At 37.4% G+C, this 19,415-nt stretch overlaps 1 protein-coding gene and 2 long non-coding RNA genes across 3 annotated transcripts in view; 1 reads left to right on the top strand and 2 right to left on the bottom strand.

Annotated features, from left to right (window-relative positions):
- LOC116724454 (NACHT, LRR and PYD domains-containing protein 3-like) overlaps positions 1 to 9,622 on the top strand; it is an 86,659-nt gene extending 77,037 nt beyond the window's left edge. Inside the window, exons 12-14 of the mRNA XM_032570173.1 lie at positions 4,085 to 4,090; positions 6,010 to 6,025; positions 9,426 to 9,622. Of these exons, the coding sequence (XP_032426064.1) occupies positions 4,085 to 4,090; positions 6,010 to 6,025; positions 9,426 to 9,622 (219 nt within the window). The remainder of the gene's footprint in view (positions 1 to 4,084; positions 4,091 to 6,009; positions 6,026 to 9,425) is intronic.
- Positions 1,543 to 16,733, bottom strand: LOC116724701 (uncharacterized). Its single transcript, XR_004340256.1, has 3 exons — positions 16,676 to 16,733; positions 16,535 to 16,574; positions 1,543 to 1,586 (listed from the first exon to the last, which is right to left on the bottom strand). It is a non-coding gene; the product is annotated as an uncharacterized LOC116724701 (long non-coding RNA).
- Positions 16,734 to 17,326: 593 nt separating this feature from the next.
- LOC116724659 (uncharacterized) lies at positions 17,327 to 18,902 on the bottom strand. Its single transcript, XR_004340215.1, has 3 exons — positions 18,586 to 18,902; positions 17,567 to 17,676; positions 17,327 to 17,408 (listed from the first exon to the last, which is right to left on the bottom strand). It is a non-coding gene; the product is annotated as an uncharacterized LOC116724659 (long non-coding RNA).
- Positions 18,903 to 19,415: the final 513 nt, after the last annotated feature.

The following is a 19,415-nucleotide window of genomic DNA, read 5'->3' as shown; positions in this document are numbered from 1 at the left end:
TTTTATGTCCTGGACAACTGAGAACCTATAAATATGTAGAAATTGAATATTTGGGAATCATAACTTGAACTTAAGGCTGAGCACCAGAGTTTCCTAGAAAAATATTCAGAATTTATTTTGTGGTTTTAAAGGCTCTACATTGAAGATGATGAGAGCAAAACATAATTGAAATATTAGCAACATTCGACAGAAAAAGGAGCTAAGTCTATGAAAGCAATGTAGCCAGTTTTGCTACATTTGATATAAGGCATAATAATGCAGTTTATTATGATTCAGCTGAAGTAATGAAATGAACAAACTGTGGTCTGATTTTTGTTAGTGTGTTTCTTCCTCTTAAGCAGTGAAAGTAAATAAAATGTGTTACATGTCTTTTGCTTTAAGTATTTACTTAGTGGAGGGTTTTTTGTTTGTGCTGCAGAGCCACAGCTAACAGCTAGCTCCTCACTTCAGCGGCTCTAACGGAGCCTGTGCCGTTCAGCTGCTGTTGCTCCTCCTACACTTTGGACTGAACCATTGTTCTAAGAATGGTGGGGGGGTTCCTTAAAATTAATTCTTATTCTTTTCTTAGATGAATGGCAGATTTACTTCGTTCTTTGTTTCTATTACATTTTATATTGATATTGTTTAAATACAAAGGTTTCTTTCATGATTTATTTGGGGGGACAATTCCAAGATTGTGGGGGTCCGGACCCCCTGATCCACCTGGGATTTACGCCCATGTCCATACAGGTCAGCCTGTGTCCAGTTTGAGTGAAAAGAGCTGCAGGTGATCCAGGCTTCAGAGATCAAGCAGTGGCAGCACGAGGCAACATGTAGAGGCACCAGCTGTGTGATTGGTCCACTCTCCTGGTTTTAAATGCATCAACTATAAACCTATCTATAGAAATAAATCTGCTCCACCAGGCCAGTGAAACGCTCAGAGCAACAAAGACTCTTGCAATCCAGCTTTGTAAGAAAAAAAGAGCATTATTGCAGATCCTTCCTCCCAGGAGTTGTTAGACTTTCTAACCAGAACTGCTCCCAAAAAACTCTTTAATTATTTACATTCTGGCTGTTACATGCAGTCTTTTTAAATGTCTTTTAAATAGTCTATTGCTGTTTCAACATACAAATATACAAATATACACTTATTAGTGTCCAAACTGCAACCTGGAAACTCTCAGGTAACTCTGGGCACTTGAGAAATTGCTGCATCTTAGGTGCAAAAAGAAACATTATTATAGATCCCAGCAGTTGCTTGGCTTTCTTTTTTATTCCACATGTTACAAATCCATCCATCCATCCATCCATCCATCTATCCATCCATCCGCCAGCGATCAGTTCAGACTTTGGGTTCTACCTCAATATTCTCATCATGTGATGAATTGTGTGTCTGCAGCTTATCAGGCTGTTTGGTCTCAGAGGAAGGCTGTGCTTCTCTGGCCTCAGCTCTGACCTCCAACCCCTCCCATCTGAAAGAGTTGGACCTGAGCTACAATCATCCAGGAGACTCAGGAGTGAAGCTGCTGTCGGCTGGACTGAAGGATCCACACTGGAGACTGGAAGCTCTCAGGTATGGAGGAACCTGCTGCAGGAGCAGAGAAGGTCTGATAGAGGAGGAAGAGGGAGAAATGTCTTTAGTCAGTCTGCTGGGAAACATTTAGTTTGAAGCTGAATGTTTAATTTGATAATTAAATATTTAGACGCCTCATCTGGAGGCAGAGATCATTACCCAGTTTTCTGGAATATTCTCCAGACTAAGAATGGCTCACAAGGAAAATTAAAGAGTGGGATGGGTTTAATAGTTTAATAGGGACTCTGACTAAATGAATAAAAGAAGTTCAGTTAGATTTCCATGATGATCTACTGATGGCAGAAAGGACTTTAAAACAATATTTGATGGAGCTCCAAACCAATCAGCCCCAAGAAGCAAAGATGAGAAGAAAAGTAACTCCATGTTGGTCAGATGGATGTTTAAAAGTTATGGGAGAGAAAAATAAAGAACTTTAGATTTTAAACAAAACTCACAACTTTCAGGATTTAATAAAATATAAATTACATAAAAAGTGAAGAAAACTATTCATGAGGCAAAGAAAGAAAGTGAGAATTTTAACAGTTTCATCCATTTAGTAGTTTGATCTCCACCAGGGGGCGACATCTGGAAAATGATCCAAAGAATGAAAGGAATCAGGAGAGAATGGAAATCCCTTGTTTTCCAGAGGAAATGAAGAATTGCAGTGAATGATGGTGAAAAAGTAGAATTGTGCTCTGTTGACTGTGGTAGAAATTAAAAACAATAATAAGACCTTTTAGACAGATCCAAGAAAAGACTAATGTGTTTAGGTCAGGGGTCGGCAACCTTTTCTATTCAAAGAGCCATTTGGGACCACCTCCCAAAAAATAGAAAGCACTTGGAGCCACAACTCATTTTGATGTCATATATATAAAACCTATATGCTATGTACAAAAATCGATACTATGTTGCGTTTATGAAATCAACAAACTGCTGCAGAGAACACAAAATTTTATTTCTGCATGTAACAAAACACATTTTACACTTTGTTGATGCTCAACTTCAAACAAAATAACCTCTGTCTATTTGGGTCTTTGTATTTAAGAAATAAAAATCGAAACTTACCCAACCAACTACATAAACATGCAGTAAAAAATAAATCGATTTTCAATCAGTGTTTTGCACCAAACAGTTTTTACTATTAACAAGTTATTATTAAAAACACGACAAAGTAATGACGCCGCACTGGGTTAACTCGGGGAATCTCATCTGTCTGTGTATCAATCAACTCCAAACCTCTTCTTTCTTTGTTCTGTCACAATTATCGATTTATTCCATTTTTATGATCAGGCTCCAAACTTTGCAAGGACTGACCGCCCCGCTCACCGCTTGCTAATACACACAAAGCCAGTATCCTTCCCATTCATACCTGGTGACGTCACTCCCACGTCGACACACCTAAGTGTCAAAGCCTCCTGCTCCTGTCACATCAATAATTACTTATATCATTCATATGGCTCTTATAGAGCCTCAGTGAAAACTTGTTTATTATTATTAACTGTTTGGTGCAAAACACTGATTGAAAATCGATTTACTTTTTACTGCATGTTTATGTCTGTTAAGGCTAAGATGGAGCGGCACTGAAAGCAGCTCTTTAAACCATTCAGACTAGAACACAACAGAGACACAATCAAAACTGTCAGATGATTTATTACCCGCGATAATAACTCAGAAATGTCCAAATTAGGATGTATTTTTATTTCTTTCCTACTAACGGAAAGTTTCTGTTTATATCATAGGTTGTGGTGCCTTTCTATCCTAAAGAAATATATGAAACTTCAGATATTTCACAAAAAGATATTAACAATAATGGAAAAACCTCACATAACCTTATATTAAAGCATAAAGTACGGCGCCCACCGTAAGAAAGGCTTGCAGTATTCAATTATGCTGCATAACTGACCAGTACAGTATTGCGAGGGAACGTAAAAGTTTTGCGAGGGAATGCAAAAGAAAAAAAATCCCCCATGTCCCCTAGGGGGCTCCGTACGCTTCAGCCTTTCGCATCAGCTCCGAAACGGCCTTTTTTCTCTCCTCTCCCTAGGGATATTTTTTAGCAAAGACAGAGTGTTTGTTCTTGAAATGTCTTTCAACATTTGACTTCTTGTTGTTTGCCAGTCTTTCGTCACATATTAAGCAGACTGGTGACCCAGTTTCATCAGCGGTGAAAGCAAAATGATCTGTCCACGTAGCATTAAATATTCTGCCATCTTCAGAATGTTTCCTTTTCTTGGATTTATTTATGATGTATCTTCCAGGCAAGGATCAAAAAGTCACTAAATCAGTGAGCTAAAAAAATGCCAGACATGTGGGGTTCGCCAGGAATGCCTGTCGCACATCAGCGGACATAACGTATATTTTGGGTGCTAAAAATGTTCAAAACTTTTGTTTTAATGTTACAAGTTTACCATAATCTTCAGATTTAGAAATTTATTTTAAATGATTTTAATTTATATTTTTTTAATGATTTAATTTTAATAAAATATTATATTTCCCAAAGTCGCGGGGAGCCACAACAGAAGGATGAAAGAGCCACACGTGGCTCTGGAGCCATTGGTTGCCGACCCCTGGTTTAGATTTTCAGTAGTTGGGAAAGCTTTTGGGATTGTTCAATAAAGTTTGGGAAAAATTCCCAACGTCTTGGAAAAAGGCAGAGACCCTTCATGTTGGAAAACCAGGGAAATATCCATCCGACCAATCAGATTCCAGATCCACAGCTCTGACGTCACATTTAGGATAAATAATGGAATCGTAATAAGAGAAAGAAAAACATTTTATTGATAAAGTAGAGGGATGATATCAGCCCATCAGATGGTTTAGAAGAGGGAGAGGAAGCATCATGGGACTGCAGAGGTCCTTCACCTGATCCTGGTTGTTGGGACAAGAACTTTGTTACTGAACTTAAGGACATTTTTCATGTTTCTGTACGTAAGTAGATTTAATGGTGGGAACTTTTACTCCACTACATTTTACAGTATCTGTACTTTCTACTTCACTACATTTCTATAAAGCGTTGTCAATCAATTTCAATCAATCTTTATTTCAGACACAAAAGAGGTCCATAGTAAAACAAAAAGAAAAGAAAAAAAAAAAAGAAACATGACAGTCACTGAGCCACAAATAAATGATGACGCCAATGTTTCCACAATCTTGAGAAAAATCTTGCTGTACTAAAAACAGGGTTTACTAAAATTGCTATTATATTATTGTATGATACGGGTAATCTACACATACATTTATACATGAGATTCCTGAGCGCAGCTGCACATGTGGGAACAGCGTTATGTGCAAACATGTGGCTGGCACTGCTCCATCTAGGCACTTTGAGTAGGAGCCTCAGGCCATCATTGTATGCCACATAAAGTTTGTGCAGGCTACTTTTTTTATATCTTCGCCATAGATGGGCTGTGTAAAATGAAGTACAAAAAACTTTAAAAAGAGCTACCTTCACAGAGGATGAACACATACCAAACTTTCTAATCAAAATATTAGCCTGTGCCTACATCATGCAATACTGCCTACGAATGTCACGATCATCAGATAGGTCATCAGTTATGTAATGTCCCAGATATTTAATTTCATTGCATATATTGAGGACAATGCCAGATAAAGAGAAGTCAGGGGTTATCAGATGCTTATCTGCTCTACTTCTAACAATCATGACATTGCTTTTCTTAGCGTTATATTTGACATCAAAATCACATCCATATTGGGAGCAGACCCTTAGTAATTGTTGAAGGCCAGCACTATATGGGCATAAGATTACCAAATCATCCGCATACATTATATGATTGATTGTGCGGTCACCAACTACACAGCCTGTTTTACAACAATTCAGGCGCTTTGATAGTTCATCCATATAGATGTTAAAAAGGTAAGGGGACAATATACTTCCCTACCTTACTCCGTTACCAACATTAAACGAGTCAGACAATGAGTTACCCCATTTGACATACATTAGTTGATGACCATACCAATAGACCATTATTCTAATTAGATATTTGGGTACACCTCTGCTTTCTAACTTGCAGAACAATTTTTGATGATTCACGCGATCAAATGCTTTAGAAGCATCAATAAAACACATAAATACTGTGGTGTTGCGCAAATTATACAAATCTAAAATCTCCTGTAGCACAAAAATACACATGTCTGTACCATGTTTGGGTTTAAAACCGAATTGATTATCAGAGGTCAAGAGAAACTCTTCCAGCCTATTTAGAAGGACTCTTTCAAAAACTTTCGACAAACTACTAGCTAAAGCTATGGGTCGGTAATTCTCCAAGGAGCTAATCTTACCCGCTTTGTCTTTAATAATGGGTACCAAAATGACAGATAACATTGATTTAGGTAGCAGACCATGTACTAGACAGCCAGTGAAACACATAGAGAGTAATGCACAGAGTTTTTTACTTGCATTTTTCAGATGCTCAGTGGATATGTTATCCATCCCACAGGCCTTATTGTCTTTCAGTGTCATAATTATATGATATATTTCTTGTGGGGATACAGTCACATTCTCATTACTGTGAATGCTTCCTATGTCAGAAATGTCACTTTTGACACAATTAAACAGCGCACTGTAGTGCTCTTTCCATAACTGAGTGATTTCTTTTACACCAGCAACACCATCAATAGTAGATGGAAGTGACGTTTTACAGTTATTTACTTTCTTTATTTCTTTCCAAAAGTCCTTAACATTATTATTTCCTAACTTTCTAGCAAGAGAGTCAGACCTCATAGTATTTTCACGTCTCCTTATGAATCTTAAAAAATGTTTAAAATTAGCATTTGCTTGTTTTTTGTATTCAAACAAGGGGCCATGTCTCTGTTTACCTGCATCAACCCATGCTTTAAGAGCCCTTCTGGCCTCTGCATGATGTTCTTTTACATAGTCGTTCCAACCCGGCTTGGTGCTATGCAAGATGGTTTTATGGAGTGGCGTTGTGTTACAAGTTACATCCAAGTCGCTTTGCGCTTTTTGATGTGTTGCTTAGTTTGAAAGTAATCAATGATTCTGGTGCCGCCTTTGCCTCCCTGATATCATGAACTGCTAGCTTTCAAAAATTCACCATCAAATCTGAAAAACATATCGAGGAAAGTTAAGCTGCTAAACGCTGTCTGAGTTTTGGGTGTTAAACTGATTTAGGTTAGAGAAGGTTTATGTAATCTTACCAAGCTTCTAGTTTAAATTGACTGCAATAAATAAAACAATTAAATAGTTGTAAGCAGCTGAACTGGCAGTAACAATGATTACTGCGGTCGGGGCGCATGGAGCGCAGCGTCTCCTGCCATGAATGTCCCAGTAACGTTAAACTCCTCCACATCCTGGTTACTGAATTAATGTGAATAATCTCCATCTCATATTTACATTTACAGTCATATTCAATAAATTAGAATATTGGTTCCCATGAGGCTCGTTTGTCAGGTTTTAAAACAACTTCAGCAGATATTAAACATGTTTTTCATGCTTTCTTACTTCTACTCAAGTAAAAATGTTAATGTGGTTCTTTTACTAGAGAACATTTTTGTCTGTTTATTTGTACTTTTACTTCAGTACATTGTTTGAGTTCTTTCTCCACCTCTGGTGAACAGCCAGTAGGTGGCGCTAGAGTCAGGAGGAGGCAGCCTGGAGAAAAGGCTGTTCCTCCCTGATCTGTTTCCAAGCAGTCAGAGTGTAGAAGTTGAGAGCTGGAGAAGTTTCCTCCTGTTGCTGCAGCAGCAGAGATGTTCTGCTTCATGGACTAAATCAGGTTGGAAAGAGGAGAGATCTTTACTGAGCTGCTGGATAAAAGCTTCTGAAACATTTCAACTCTTTCTGGAAACTAATGAGACGTAAAAACAATGGATGTTTTTACCATCCAGACCTTTAGAACCAGTTCAGGTCAATAATTCAGTTGTTTCTGTGGAAGATGAACAGATTTGATGTGAAATGATGAAATTCTTCATTTCTATCTGATGTTCCAGCAGATCTGTAGAAAATGGAGCTGCAGCTCTCGGATATTTCAGTCGTCATGTTTTCTATCAATGAATCCACTGATTAAAGCAGGAATCTCATCTCCATGTTCTCCTCCAGAGGTTCCCAAGGTTTGTTCCTGGAAGCTGCTGCTGGTTCCTCCAATCCAGGCTCCGCCCCCTTTAGAGGAAATCTGTCCATATATGGCGCTAAGAGTCACCTTGATGCTGCAAAGCTTTGTTCAGGGATGAGATGTCAGGATGTTAGTGTCAGTCTGTTCCAGGCTTTAGTTGTTCTCCTCATGAGGAGCTGAAGTCTCTGACAGGAACGTAGAGCTGAACAGGAGAAGAACTTGAAGCTTCTTCTTGGCCTCTGATTGCAACAGCAGGACAATCCAACATTTTAGTCTGACTTCATCTGGAAATATTTCTTTGACCCTGAATCAGTTTGAAGGCAGGCCAGCTCCTCATCAGAGCTGAGATCTTCTCTGTCCTCCATGCTGGAAATGTACAAGTCCAGCAGCTCCTGATCAGTGACATCAGAGCGTGACATCATCAGTAGAATGATGATGTCATTTCCCTCTCAGAGCAGCTTGGAAATCTGAGAGGAAAGATGCAAACAAAGACTCTCTGGACTGTTGGATCTGCTGGTTCTGGTTCCAGATGCTCCTTGGACACTTTCACAAGCCATTACTGCAGCTGCTGGATTCAGGATGCTGCTTCTTCTTCTTGGTCTCATTGTAAATGTGTGCAGCAGCGCCACCTGGTGGTGTTGGTTGGTAGAGGAAGTGCTGAAAGGTTGGAGGTGTTTGTCAGAGGTGTGTGATGATGGAAGCCTCTCCCTGGTTTGTGAGTCTGAGCTCAGAGATCAAATCTTTGATTCTTGTTGAACTCTTTGTTGAATGTGATGCAGCTTCTCCTTTTTAATGTTTGTATTTCTGGATATTACAGTGAGGCCACAGCAGGTTTTCAGCAGCAGGGCTGTTTAGTGTTTCATTCCTTCATCTGTGTGTGGGAGTGTGGATGGAACAGGTATCCAGGTGTTGTGTCAGAGTTTAGATTGATTGTATTTTAATGCTGATTATTAAATCAGGTTGAGCTTCCAGAAATGTTTCCTTAGTTTCCTGATGTCCTTTTAGGCTTCAGTGAGTTTCTTCAGGTTGTTACTGAGGGATTTCCTTTCTCCTCTCTGTTGGAGCTTTTCCTGTGTTTGGAGAAATGAGTTGTGCTGCAGCAGCACCAACTGTCCTTCCTACATCCACTGCAGTTTGCAATCCAAATGTTGGACTGTTCCTGTCTCAGTGGAGGACAATGTGTGTCTGAGAGACATGTAATGTCCATGTTTGCTGCTGAAAGAGACTGATGGTCTGACCCCCCTCCTCCTTTCAGGGTGGAGCCTGCTGGAGTCCAATTCTTGACACCAGGTCTAAGGAAGTGTAAGTGTGTTTTTCATCTGATTCATGACAACAAAGCAGCTCACATTCAACCATCTTCAAACTGTCTCATCACTCATTCAGGAGTCACCATCAAAGTGTCAATAAATGATCAATAACTGCAGCTGGATTGTGTTTGTTCTCTCCATCAGATTCCTGTCAACTCACCATCGACACAAACACAGTGAGCAGAAAACTCAAACTGTCTGAAGACAACAGGAAGGTGACACATGTGGAGGAGCTTCAGTCATATCCTGATCATCCAGAAAGATTTGATTTCTGGCCTCAGCTGCTGTGTAGAACTGGTCTGACTGGTCGCTGTTACTGGGAGGTCGAGTGGAGAGGATTGGTTTATATATCAGTGAGTTACAGAAGAATCAGGAGGAAAGGAAACAGTGGAGACTGTTGGTTTGGATATAATGATCATTCCTGGAGTCTGAGCTGCTCTGATGTTGTTGGATACTCTGTCTGTCACAATAACATAGGAACTCGTCTCTCCTCCTCCTCTGTCTCTAACAGAGTAGCAGTGTATGTGGACTGTCCTGCTGGCATTCTGTCCTTCTACACAGTTTCCTCTGACTCACTGATCCTCCTCCACACCTTCAACACCACATTCACTGAACCTCTGATTCCTGGATTTGGGGTCTGGCCCAGTTCTGGTTCCTCAGTGTTTCTGTGCTGAGTTGAGTCTAAAGAGTCTAAAGATTTTCCTCCTGTCAGAGAAACTCTCTCACTGTTGAACAGATAGTTCAGTCTCTACAATCTATTTCTTGGTGAAACAATTCTGATTGAGTCCTTGGAAACTTTTTCTTCTTCCAGTCCTTTAAATATGGAAGCTGGGATTATTCCAGGATTATTCCAGGATTATTCCAGGATCCTCATGCTTTCCTGTTTGTTTCCAGTCAAAGCTTCACACTGAATATCAAGATGTTGTTTCTCTTATTTTTTCCTTTCATCCATCAGATTTCATTGAAAAGTTGATCAGTTTTTCTCAATCACTGATCATTTTCTGTTTCTATCGGCTCCTATTTTTCTCAACATGTCAGATTTGAATATTAAATCTTCCTTTTGTAAATTTGCTGCAGTTTTTCTTCATGTGTTTTAAATAAAAACATTTTTCTTTCTGCATTTGGTTCATTTGCTGCTCATTCTGTCCGTTTCCTGTTCAAATTTAAATATTTGCATTAAAAAGATTTTTTCATCAACTCTGCCTTTCAGAAAGTCCTGATTTAAAGTAAAACATTCCCATCCCATGAAGGTCAGAGGTCAATGCTTTGAAGCCTAAAGTGGGAAAATCTTCATATTTTCTGTTTCATTCAGAACTTCTACCTGAAACTCAGAACCTGCAGAACATTTTTCTCTTTGGAGGAAAAATCCCAGGAACTGGAAGATCAGAGCAGAATGAAAACTGGAGATCAGTGTTGGACAGAAAAGGTCTGATCGCTGCATCTCTGCTATATTTTACATTTAAATCTGATAACAAAAAGTAAACCTGTTTTTAGTGAATAAACCAACATGGATATGACCCGCCACAGCGCCAACGTGGGCCACACCTGATTCAACCCAAACCAGAAAATAAAGGATTTAACTGGAAAAAGCAAAACCCAGTAAAATCAGCAGCTGGTTGTGATTAAAATGCAGTTTGTTGCAGAGGTTCAAACTTCCTGATGGTGACCTCTCCTCCGTCCCTCACCTTGTCTGGCCGGTTTTAATCCTCACTGCAGTGTTAGACTGGAGCTCATCTCTCAGATTAACCAGATTAACACTGAGCTGCAACAGGAACCAAACGTCTCTCCTCCAACTTATTTCACTGATTAATAACAAGGTTGGATAAAAACATTGAGCTGAGCTTCTCATTCCTTAAAGAGTCATGAAGAAAGACTCACCCTGGAACTGCAGAAAAGAAGTTAGAAAGTTTAAAAATAGATGGAAAAAACTTTGTAAATATATTCTAACAAGTGATTTAATTATCTGTTTATTTTTGTATCTTTTAATGTATAAAACTGTATAAAAAAGGTGTAAATGGTTAAAAATCTCCAGAATGAGCCAATTTTTAACCTGATTAATCATCACAATAATTCTTTGTTGGACCATCGCTACGCGGTACTGAGGAGGAAACTTTAAAAAAGTTTTAATGTAACTTTCTCTATGTCCTAACATGAGATAATCTGAGAGAACAAATGGAGTTCCTCTGCCTCCTCCCTGTGTTCTGCTGAATTACTCTACTGGGTCAGAAACAAGCCATCAGAACCAGAACAATTAGCCATGAGCCTGCAAGTATTGGACATGTTTTTGTCTAAATGAGGTGATTTTATGGCTCCATTTTGCCAGATCACATAGTAGCATTTCTACCTAAAGCCAAACATTAACAGCCAATCCATGTGATCGGTATCTGTGATCGGCAGTGATCGGACCTCATGGTGATCAGAACCAGCAGGAAAAACCCTGATGGGAGCGTCTCTACCCAGGAGTAATATGATGGTTTAGAAGTTCATTGAAATCTTTTCCGTTTTGAAAGAAGCTCACATTTGGGGAACTTGTGAATGATTACATTATTTATCATACTTGGTTCTGCTTAAAATAATTCAATTCAACTGAATTATTCTATTGTCATTATTGTTCTTACATTTGGGAGATTGAACATTTCTGTTTTTATTAAGTTTTTAAAATAAAACTTTAAAAAGTTCAGAAAATAAAATCAATCTACTGAACTTTCTGATTTTATGAGGATCTGTTTGAAATGTTTGTTACAAAGTTGATTACTGCATTAATTTTGATGTGAATTAAATTGGTGTGTTTAATTTGTGTTTTTTGTAATGTACTGTTACTGGATGTAATACTATTTTTATTTTTTAAAGGATTTTGACCCGTTTACTGGCCGACATTTATTCTATAAATCATTTGGTGACCAATTAAAAAGTAAATGTATTGAACTAAAAATGGAATATCTAATTTCTGGAGCAGAAATATTAATCACTAATACAGTTTCCTCAAGTGACTGGAGTTTATTTATTTTTAACACAGTTTGATGAAATGGTGAAGAAAAATATAAGACAATTATAAATGGAACTGGTTCATTTTTGGGGAAAAACTGTCATAATTGTCAGAAAAATACAAAGAAAATTAAAAACTTTGTTTTTAAACACCTTCAGTAAAATTAAAGTTATAAAAAAATGGTTAATAAATGATGGAAAATACTTTATTTTAAGATAAATCACGGTCGCACCACATGACATTTTTTAAGACCACAGCCGAATCATATTGATAAAAAACCTCTGAAAACGTCTCATTTTAATTTTTAATTATAATTTCTGTGTGCACAACATTTCAAATGTTCTAATAATTGCAATGGATAAACATATTTTTAAATGTTTAATTTCCCCTGATGGAAATCCTGATACGTCAACGACCCTGAAACAGACGTTCCTCCAAAATCTCAGTGATTTCCTTTTCTTTCAGTCTTGCATCCACATCAGCAGAAAGAGGTTTTGAAAGCACTGAAATATCATCAGTAGCAATAATTTCAGCATTTAAAAGCTCAAATCTGACTTCATCTAGTTGAGTATCAAGTCCTTGAATGGGAGGTTTTAGACTCCTGGGTAGTTTGAGCAGTGAATGTAACAAACAGCCATTGATAGAAAAAGCTGCTGTTCCTGTAAATGAAGTCAACATGACAGTTTGATTTGATATGTCAGCCTCCTCTCCATCAGTAGAAGAGGCTACTGATGGATCTGATGATCCAGAGCAGTGCTTGCTTCAGAGTCAATACATTTAATCAGGTGGGATTTTCCACTTCCTGCTCCACCGTTGACATAGAAGTAAAATGGATGAGGGTTCAAAGCACAGAAACACTGAATACACCAGTCTCTTACTGCACAGTTTGGTGTCTCCATTGGTGGATTGATGGGAAAACTGAGAGCATCAATTTACTGGACTGAACTGGAGATTGATAAAACACGGAGTGGAGTTTTCTTCTGTGCATTTTTGTGCCATAAATGGATTGGAAACCAAATCTGGAAAGAGTTTGACTGGAAAGTAAAAACCAGATTTAATAAAACTCCATTAAAAAGTTTCATTTCCAGGATTCCAACCACAGATAGATGTTGGAGGAATTTGTGGAATGGTCGGTCATCACACACGTCTTCTGGGACTGACCACAAATAAAGACCTTCTGGGAGGAAATGAAACAGGAGATTGAGGACATTCTAAGGACAGATCTCCCCATGGAGCCTCTTCTATTTCTGCTGGACATAAACACCAAGGATTTACTCACTAAAGATCAATGTTACATATTGTTGCACCTTCTGCTACTAGTAGCAAGAAAGACAATTACACTAAACTGGATTAAATCCTGTTCACCAACTGTTGCTGAGTGGAGAAAAACTGGAACATGACAACATGATGGAGCGTCTGACTGAACAACTAGACATGAAAATAGATCATCAAATATGTAGTTTAGAAAATAAATATTGGATTTGAAAATTAAATGTTCAGTTTGGAAAATAAATCTTTAGTTTGCAAAATAAATATTTATTTTGAAGGTAAATATTTAGTTAAAGTTTTATTTCCAAATTTTTATCAGAACTTCTCTCCTTCCTCATGAAGATTTTATCAACCTGCCTCTGACTTCACCTCAGAGCTTCTACTTCCTGGTTCTGTTGCTCTGAAGGAAAAAACTACAAACCAGATGAGCTGTGATGTCATCAGTTATGCAACATCCGTCACATTTACTTTCGGTTTGAATTTACCTGTTCAGGTGTGGCTTCAGACCGTTAGTTGGGTCATAGTAGTTTGTTTAGCCACCAGCTTGAGAGATAGCAAACAGTGAAAAATGAATGAGAATGTGTGAGTGAGCGGAACAAAAAGAGAGCAGAATAGGTGTTAGACAGCAGACAGGAAGCTGGAAACAAAACCTTTTTAAATCCTCTTTAGTCCCAATGTGACTACAGATTCATATTTCCATTATTCTGCATTTCTGAAAACTCACTGCTGCTCCAGTGACTAATTAACTTGGCTGAAGCTTTTTTTAAATAGACATGTTTTCCAGGTGGAGATTATAATCTGAATTTAACATAAATCTCAAAATCAAATTTAAAACTAGAGATGCACAATATTGGATATTTGGCCTAAATGTTGATTTACTAAAACTCGTTTGGCAGATAACCAATAACCAATAACCGATACCAATGCCGATATTTTGGTCCTATACCTACTTACTGAAACTATATGGTTTTCTCTGCTGTGGAAATAAAATACTGCATTAATTTGATCAATTTAGCAAGCTACCAAATGCAAATGCTAAAATGATACACTTTCAACTTGCATTGTGTTTAATGTCACCTTTATTTGACATTTGCTCTCTCTAAGACGATGACAACACTCAAACACTCATTGTCACTGGTTCATCAAAACAATGGCTTTTATATCTGTGAGTTATATTAAATTTTACAGCTAATGTCAGCAGATACCGATACAATGCCGATAATATGGTGCATCAATATTTAAAAGTACCAAATTGTAACTTCAAGATATTAATCTCCTCTGCACCACAATTAAATGCAAACTGAATTCGCATTGGATCAGCTTTTTACACCACAACAAACATCTGAGATTGCTGCATCTATGTCGGTAACTCCAGATAGCTGTAATTACTTTGACAAAGATTAATTAGGCCAGAATAAGCTGAATTCATGAGGTTAGCACAGACACCTCAGCCAGGCCTTAGAAACTGAAAACCACTTCTGTTGAGGTTTCAAAGTGTGTGAATGACTGAATGATTGAGGCAAACTGACAAAAGAAGTAGTGGGGAAAAAGTTGCAGAAATCAGTATTCCTCCAACTTTATAGAAAGAAAAAACTAGAATCACACAAAAGGTGTGAACAGCAAACAAGATCTAATCAGAACCAAGTAAACATTCTCACTTATTTCTCCTGTTGCCTTGTGAATGGACTTAGAAAAGAAAATCCTCTGAAAAAAAACAAGTGCATAGTATCAGTCTGAGTATCACAGCACTCTGAATCATTCAAGCTTAATCCTATAGTGTATCGCACCGAATCTACAACGCAGCATAACACTCATGACTATTTATCACTCCACAAACAGTAAATAAAGCAACACACATCAACTTTTCATTCCCCCATCATATATCTGCTCAGAGTGCTGCACCATGGCTGATAGTTTCCCAAACCTGACAGTCGCAATGCTCTAAGTGCAGCAACAGTAACCAGAGACCCCATAAGATAAATGGCTCCGAGTTCAGTGTCAGGGAGTAGGCAACTAATGTGGTCCTGTTTTGACCAGATAACACACACTGCCGCTGTGTGTGTGTGTGTCAGCTCATCAACTTTCTAAATTTATGCAGGACAGATTTATTTAGCTGGTTCTCATCGTAGAAAACAGGAGGCAAGGTCATGGCAGCCATGTTTTACCCTGGAACAACGCTACAGAAAAAGTCCGGATTCATTTTCCTATGACTGATTTTTTAAAAACAAAAATGTACAACAACATTTTAAACTCCAACTTAGTAGTTTGTCATTGATTCCCATCTTTTACAAGCAGTTAATAGGAGTTGATTTAATTAACATTAGTTTATAGGAAACCCAGCAAATCATATATAATGTGCTTCCTGCACATTTAGAAGAAAATATTTTATAGCAAACCATTCAGAAGGTTAAGATTCATTATAGTCATTATGTTTTACTCGAATTCACTCTAATTATTCAAGCATTAATGACTAAAATCATAGCTTCAATAATCACAGCAAAAAGATAAAAAGAAACTAAATTTTGTCAAATGTTCACCTAAAGTCAAGTGGAAAACATTCAACCGTTACAATTCAAAATACGGCCCAGAGTAAATTAACAATCCAGTATCTTAGATTCAAATCTGTATTTTAAAGCCACAAACTGAAATATATTTTATTGAAATATTGGACAGAGCTTTGCAAGACTAAGAAAAGAGGCAGCTAAAAACTTTAAACTGTCAACAAGGTTGCTGCACATTTTTCTAACAAAAAACATGAAAGAAAATCAGTGAAGGCACATAGGGAAGAAGAGAGGAAGAAAAGTTAAAATACAAACGAGAAAGAAGGGCAGACACTAGAATGAAAGGATGGACAGAAATAAAGAAAAAATATATTTTTGTATTTTTGCTTTGTTTTTCCATATTTATGCATGCCTGGAAACCATTTGAACTAAATGCACAACACACTTTTCAGAATATTTATACATAACAAAAACGAAATAATTAAAAAACAACAGCATTATTTTACTTTTCTTCCACCTCACAACAATTATGTGTTACTTTGTTTCTCTATCACATAAAATCCCAAGACAAACATTTCAGTTTGAGGTTAAAACATAACGTGAAAATGTTTCAAAGCATTCGTTATTTACATGCCTGTATTATAAAATCAAAGTACTGCGTTAAAAATCTGCTTTCAGCCATTTTAATCCCCTAAAATCAGCAAATACTTGCTCAGTTAGCATCACACGTCAACAACAGCAAAGACCAAAAACTGCAGCCGACCCAAAACCACAAGTAAAATGTACAAATTAAACATTTCAGTGCAGTACAATAAACCAAGCTGTCTTACCTCAATGTATGTTTTCATTTGCTACACGGAAACCGTCGTACTGTAAGGAAAACAGTTAGCCATCATTAGCCAACATGGAGCTCAGGGGCCTCATGCATAAAGCGTGTGCTTAAAAACTTGGGTATAGATTATGTCTTTTACCTTGTAATGATCTATTCCTGGTTTAGCTCTCACTTCATCCCTAAAGTTAAAACTTCTCACCAGGCCCGTGCAGAGACCACTGAAAGGGCAGGTGCTCAAAAAAAAAAAAAGGGCACATCTAACCTCATTCTAGGAAAGACTATTAACAAAACCACACAGCTTTCAGAGCTTAATAAAAATGATAAATTACAAAATTGTGAGACATACAATATAAGCTAAGGAAAAACTCTATATGGAGCATAACACTATGCATATGATCCACTGTGCTCTTTAATTTTCTGTAATGCTTTGTTCCATCTGTTTAATCCTATTGTCTTCCATGATTTGCGGAACATGTGCTTTTCTTCATTCAAAAAAACACGACAGCTAAAACAAAACATGGAATTTAAACTGGGAGAATACTCCAGCCATGGGTTACTCTTATACCATTTATTCTGAAAAGACCTTCCTTCTTCATTTTTAGGAAATGACAGCTCTGGTTGGCATGGTCCTTGGTTTACACAATTTTGGATAAATGCTTCATCATATTTTATGTTGAATTGCAAGACATGTGCTGGGTCATTTGGGTGTGGAAGGTCCATTAAAAATATGAATGGCTTCTCTCTGACTTGTTGCTCTGCATTTTCATCCATAGTGTCTATTTCTGACTGTTGTCCCTCTCCTTGCCGGTCTTCCTGTGTTGTTGACTGCATTTTTGTCTCCTCCTCTGATCTATCACTTTCCTTCTGTCCATCTGGGAGCAAGAAACAAACTAATCATTATTCTACACCTAAATTTAGTACATCTTAGCATAAGAAAAACACAACAGATGCCCTGTAATATTAAATATATTGTTCACTACCAAAGGTTACATGTTGATAATGTTAAGAACATTTTTTTTTGTGTTCGTACCTGCAGTACTCGTTCTGACCCAGCCGGTCAACAATCCACTACCTTTTGCTGCATCTATCAATTCTTTTCTTTTTTGTTTCTGCCGTCTTTCTTTACGTGGCATCTTTGAACTGAAAAAAGCAAAACATAATGAATTATGATAAGAACACTGTATTAACCACACTACCAATTATTTACCTTTGTGTTTAAACCAATATGTTTTTCAGTCCTTAGCACAACATAATATTAATTTCAGAGAAAAGGAGGCCTCTGCTGTGGAGCTCAATATGTTTCACAATTATTCTATTAAAAATATAATAATAACCTCAATTAAATAAAATACAATTGTGATCAATACATTTTGAATTGAAACAATTTTTAAACAAAAGTTTTGCTTAAAAAAATTTTTTTTAAATTAAAATCAGAGATTTATGTCTCAAAGTGAGAAAAATTATTTGTGAACAAACTTATTTGCTCATGTCATAAATCTTTTCTTGCTATTGTAAGTTTTTGTTTGTGATTCAAAGTTTTGCTTGCTTCTCACATGACGTCGTGGGCAGGGCCGAAAATTGCAACAAAAGAATTCTGATGTGTGCAAATAAAAGTTTGTTTTGCAAAGAACTTTTTAAGTTAACAAGACAAAATTTAGTTATTTAATTAAAAAAATTAAAATAAAACTTTTTGTTTAAAAAAAATAAATCATTATAATTCAAGCAGTTTTGTAAATTCTATTCCCCTTCAAGATACATTAACCTAATGCCAGAATAAATGCAATTAATATACATTATGCAGCAAAGGAAATTAGATAATCGGACATATATTCATTATAGAGAGATGATCGGTTTTGGATCGTTGATGTGGCCCCATCAGCAATAATGAAGAATGACCGCTATCATTAGCGATACAGGGAAGAAGCTTTTTAGTTATCTTGCTTTGCTACCAAACTCGTTAGCTAACAGCTAGCTAATAGGACAATAACAACAGCCTAATGTCTGTATGATAAAATACTGAATCGATAGATAAGAACAGTTTTTCCTTACTTTTCCTTCCTTCCTCCTCCACGTTGAGCTCCGCAGTAAGCTACTGCGCAGTCTCACTGACTGAGCGGGAGGCAGCTGCGTCATGCGTCACGGACAAAAGGTCAAAGGTAACAAGGTGAGCCAAAGGGCTTATTATGTTGTTTTTCTTTAAATAAAAACAACAACAACAAAAAATAATAATTTTAGTACATATCAGAGGAGGGCTTGGGAAATTAACTTTAAAAAAAAAAAAAAAAAATTGGACCAAAAGGGCACTTTAGGGCAAGGAGCAAAAAGGGCAGGTGCTCAAGCACCCCCAGCCCCCCCCTCTGCACGTGCCTGCTTCTCACAGAAAGTGAGCCAAAAAAACCAAGATGCCGCCGTCTGTTTGGACCAGTTGCAGAGAGGGCACAGGAAGGAAGAAGAGAAAAACAGAGCCAACAGTATGAGGGTGAGAATAAACACAGAAATGGCTGCAGTAAGGCACACTGAGAGAACACAGAGCAGCTTTGGGGAACAATTTTAGAGCAAAATTAGAAGCAAAGCTCATATCTTCCCATCTAAACTTGAAGCTGGTTCTATAAGAGGCAAAAACTTGAGGGTTCTGGTTCCAGTCCTGCTTTTGGGGATTTAATTCAATGTGCAGTGCTGAAATAAGATTGTATAAGATCTTTGGGACTGCGCGTACTGACGTCTTTCTAACTCCTGTCAGAAACTCTGCTGCAATATTTTAATCCTCATGGAGAGACTTACTGAAAGAAAAAATAGCAGAAATTCTTTAACTCTGAAGGAATATTCTTTATAATGGTAGCATCATGTTAAATGTACAAAATAAAGTGATTAATTCTGGT

The sequence above is a fragment of the Xiphophorus hellerii genome, chromosome 8 (assembly GCF_003331165.1).
Source record: "Xiphophorus hellerii strain 12219 chromosome 8, Xiphophorus_hellerii-4.1, whole genome shotgun sequence".
Lineage (NCBI taxonomy): Eukaryota > Metazoa > Chordata > Actinopteri > Cyprinodontiformes > Poeciliidae > Xiphophorus > Xiphophorus hellerii.
The sequence above is the reverse complement of the archived record's forward strand: the minus strand, read 5'-3'. Positions and strand labels throughout refer to the sequence as shown.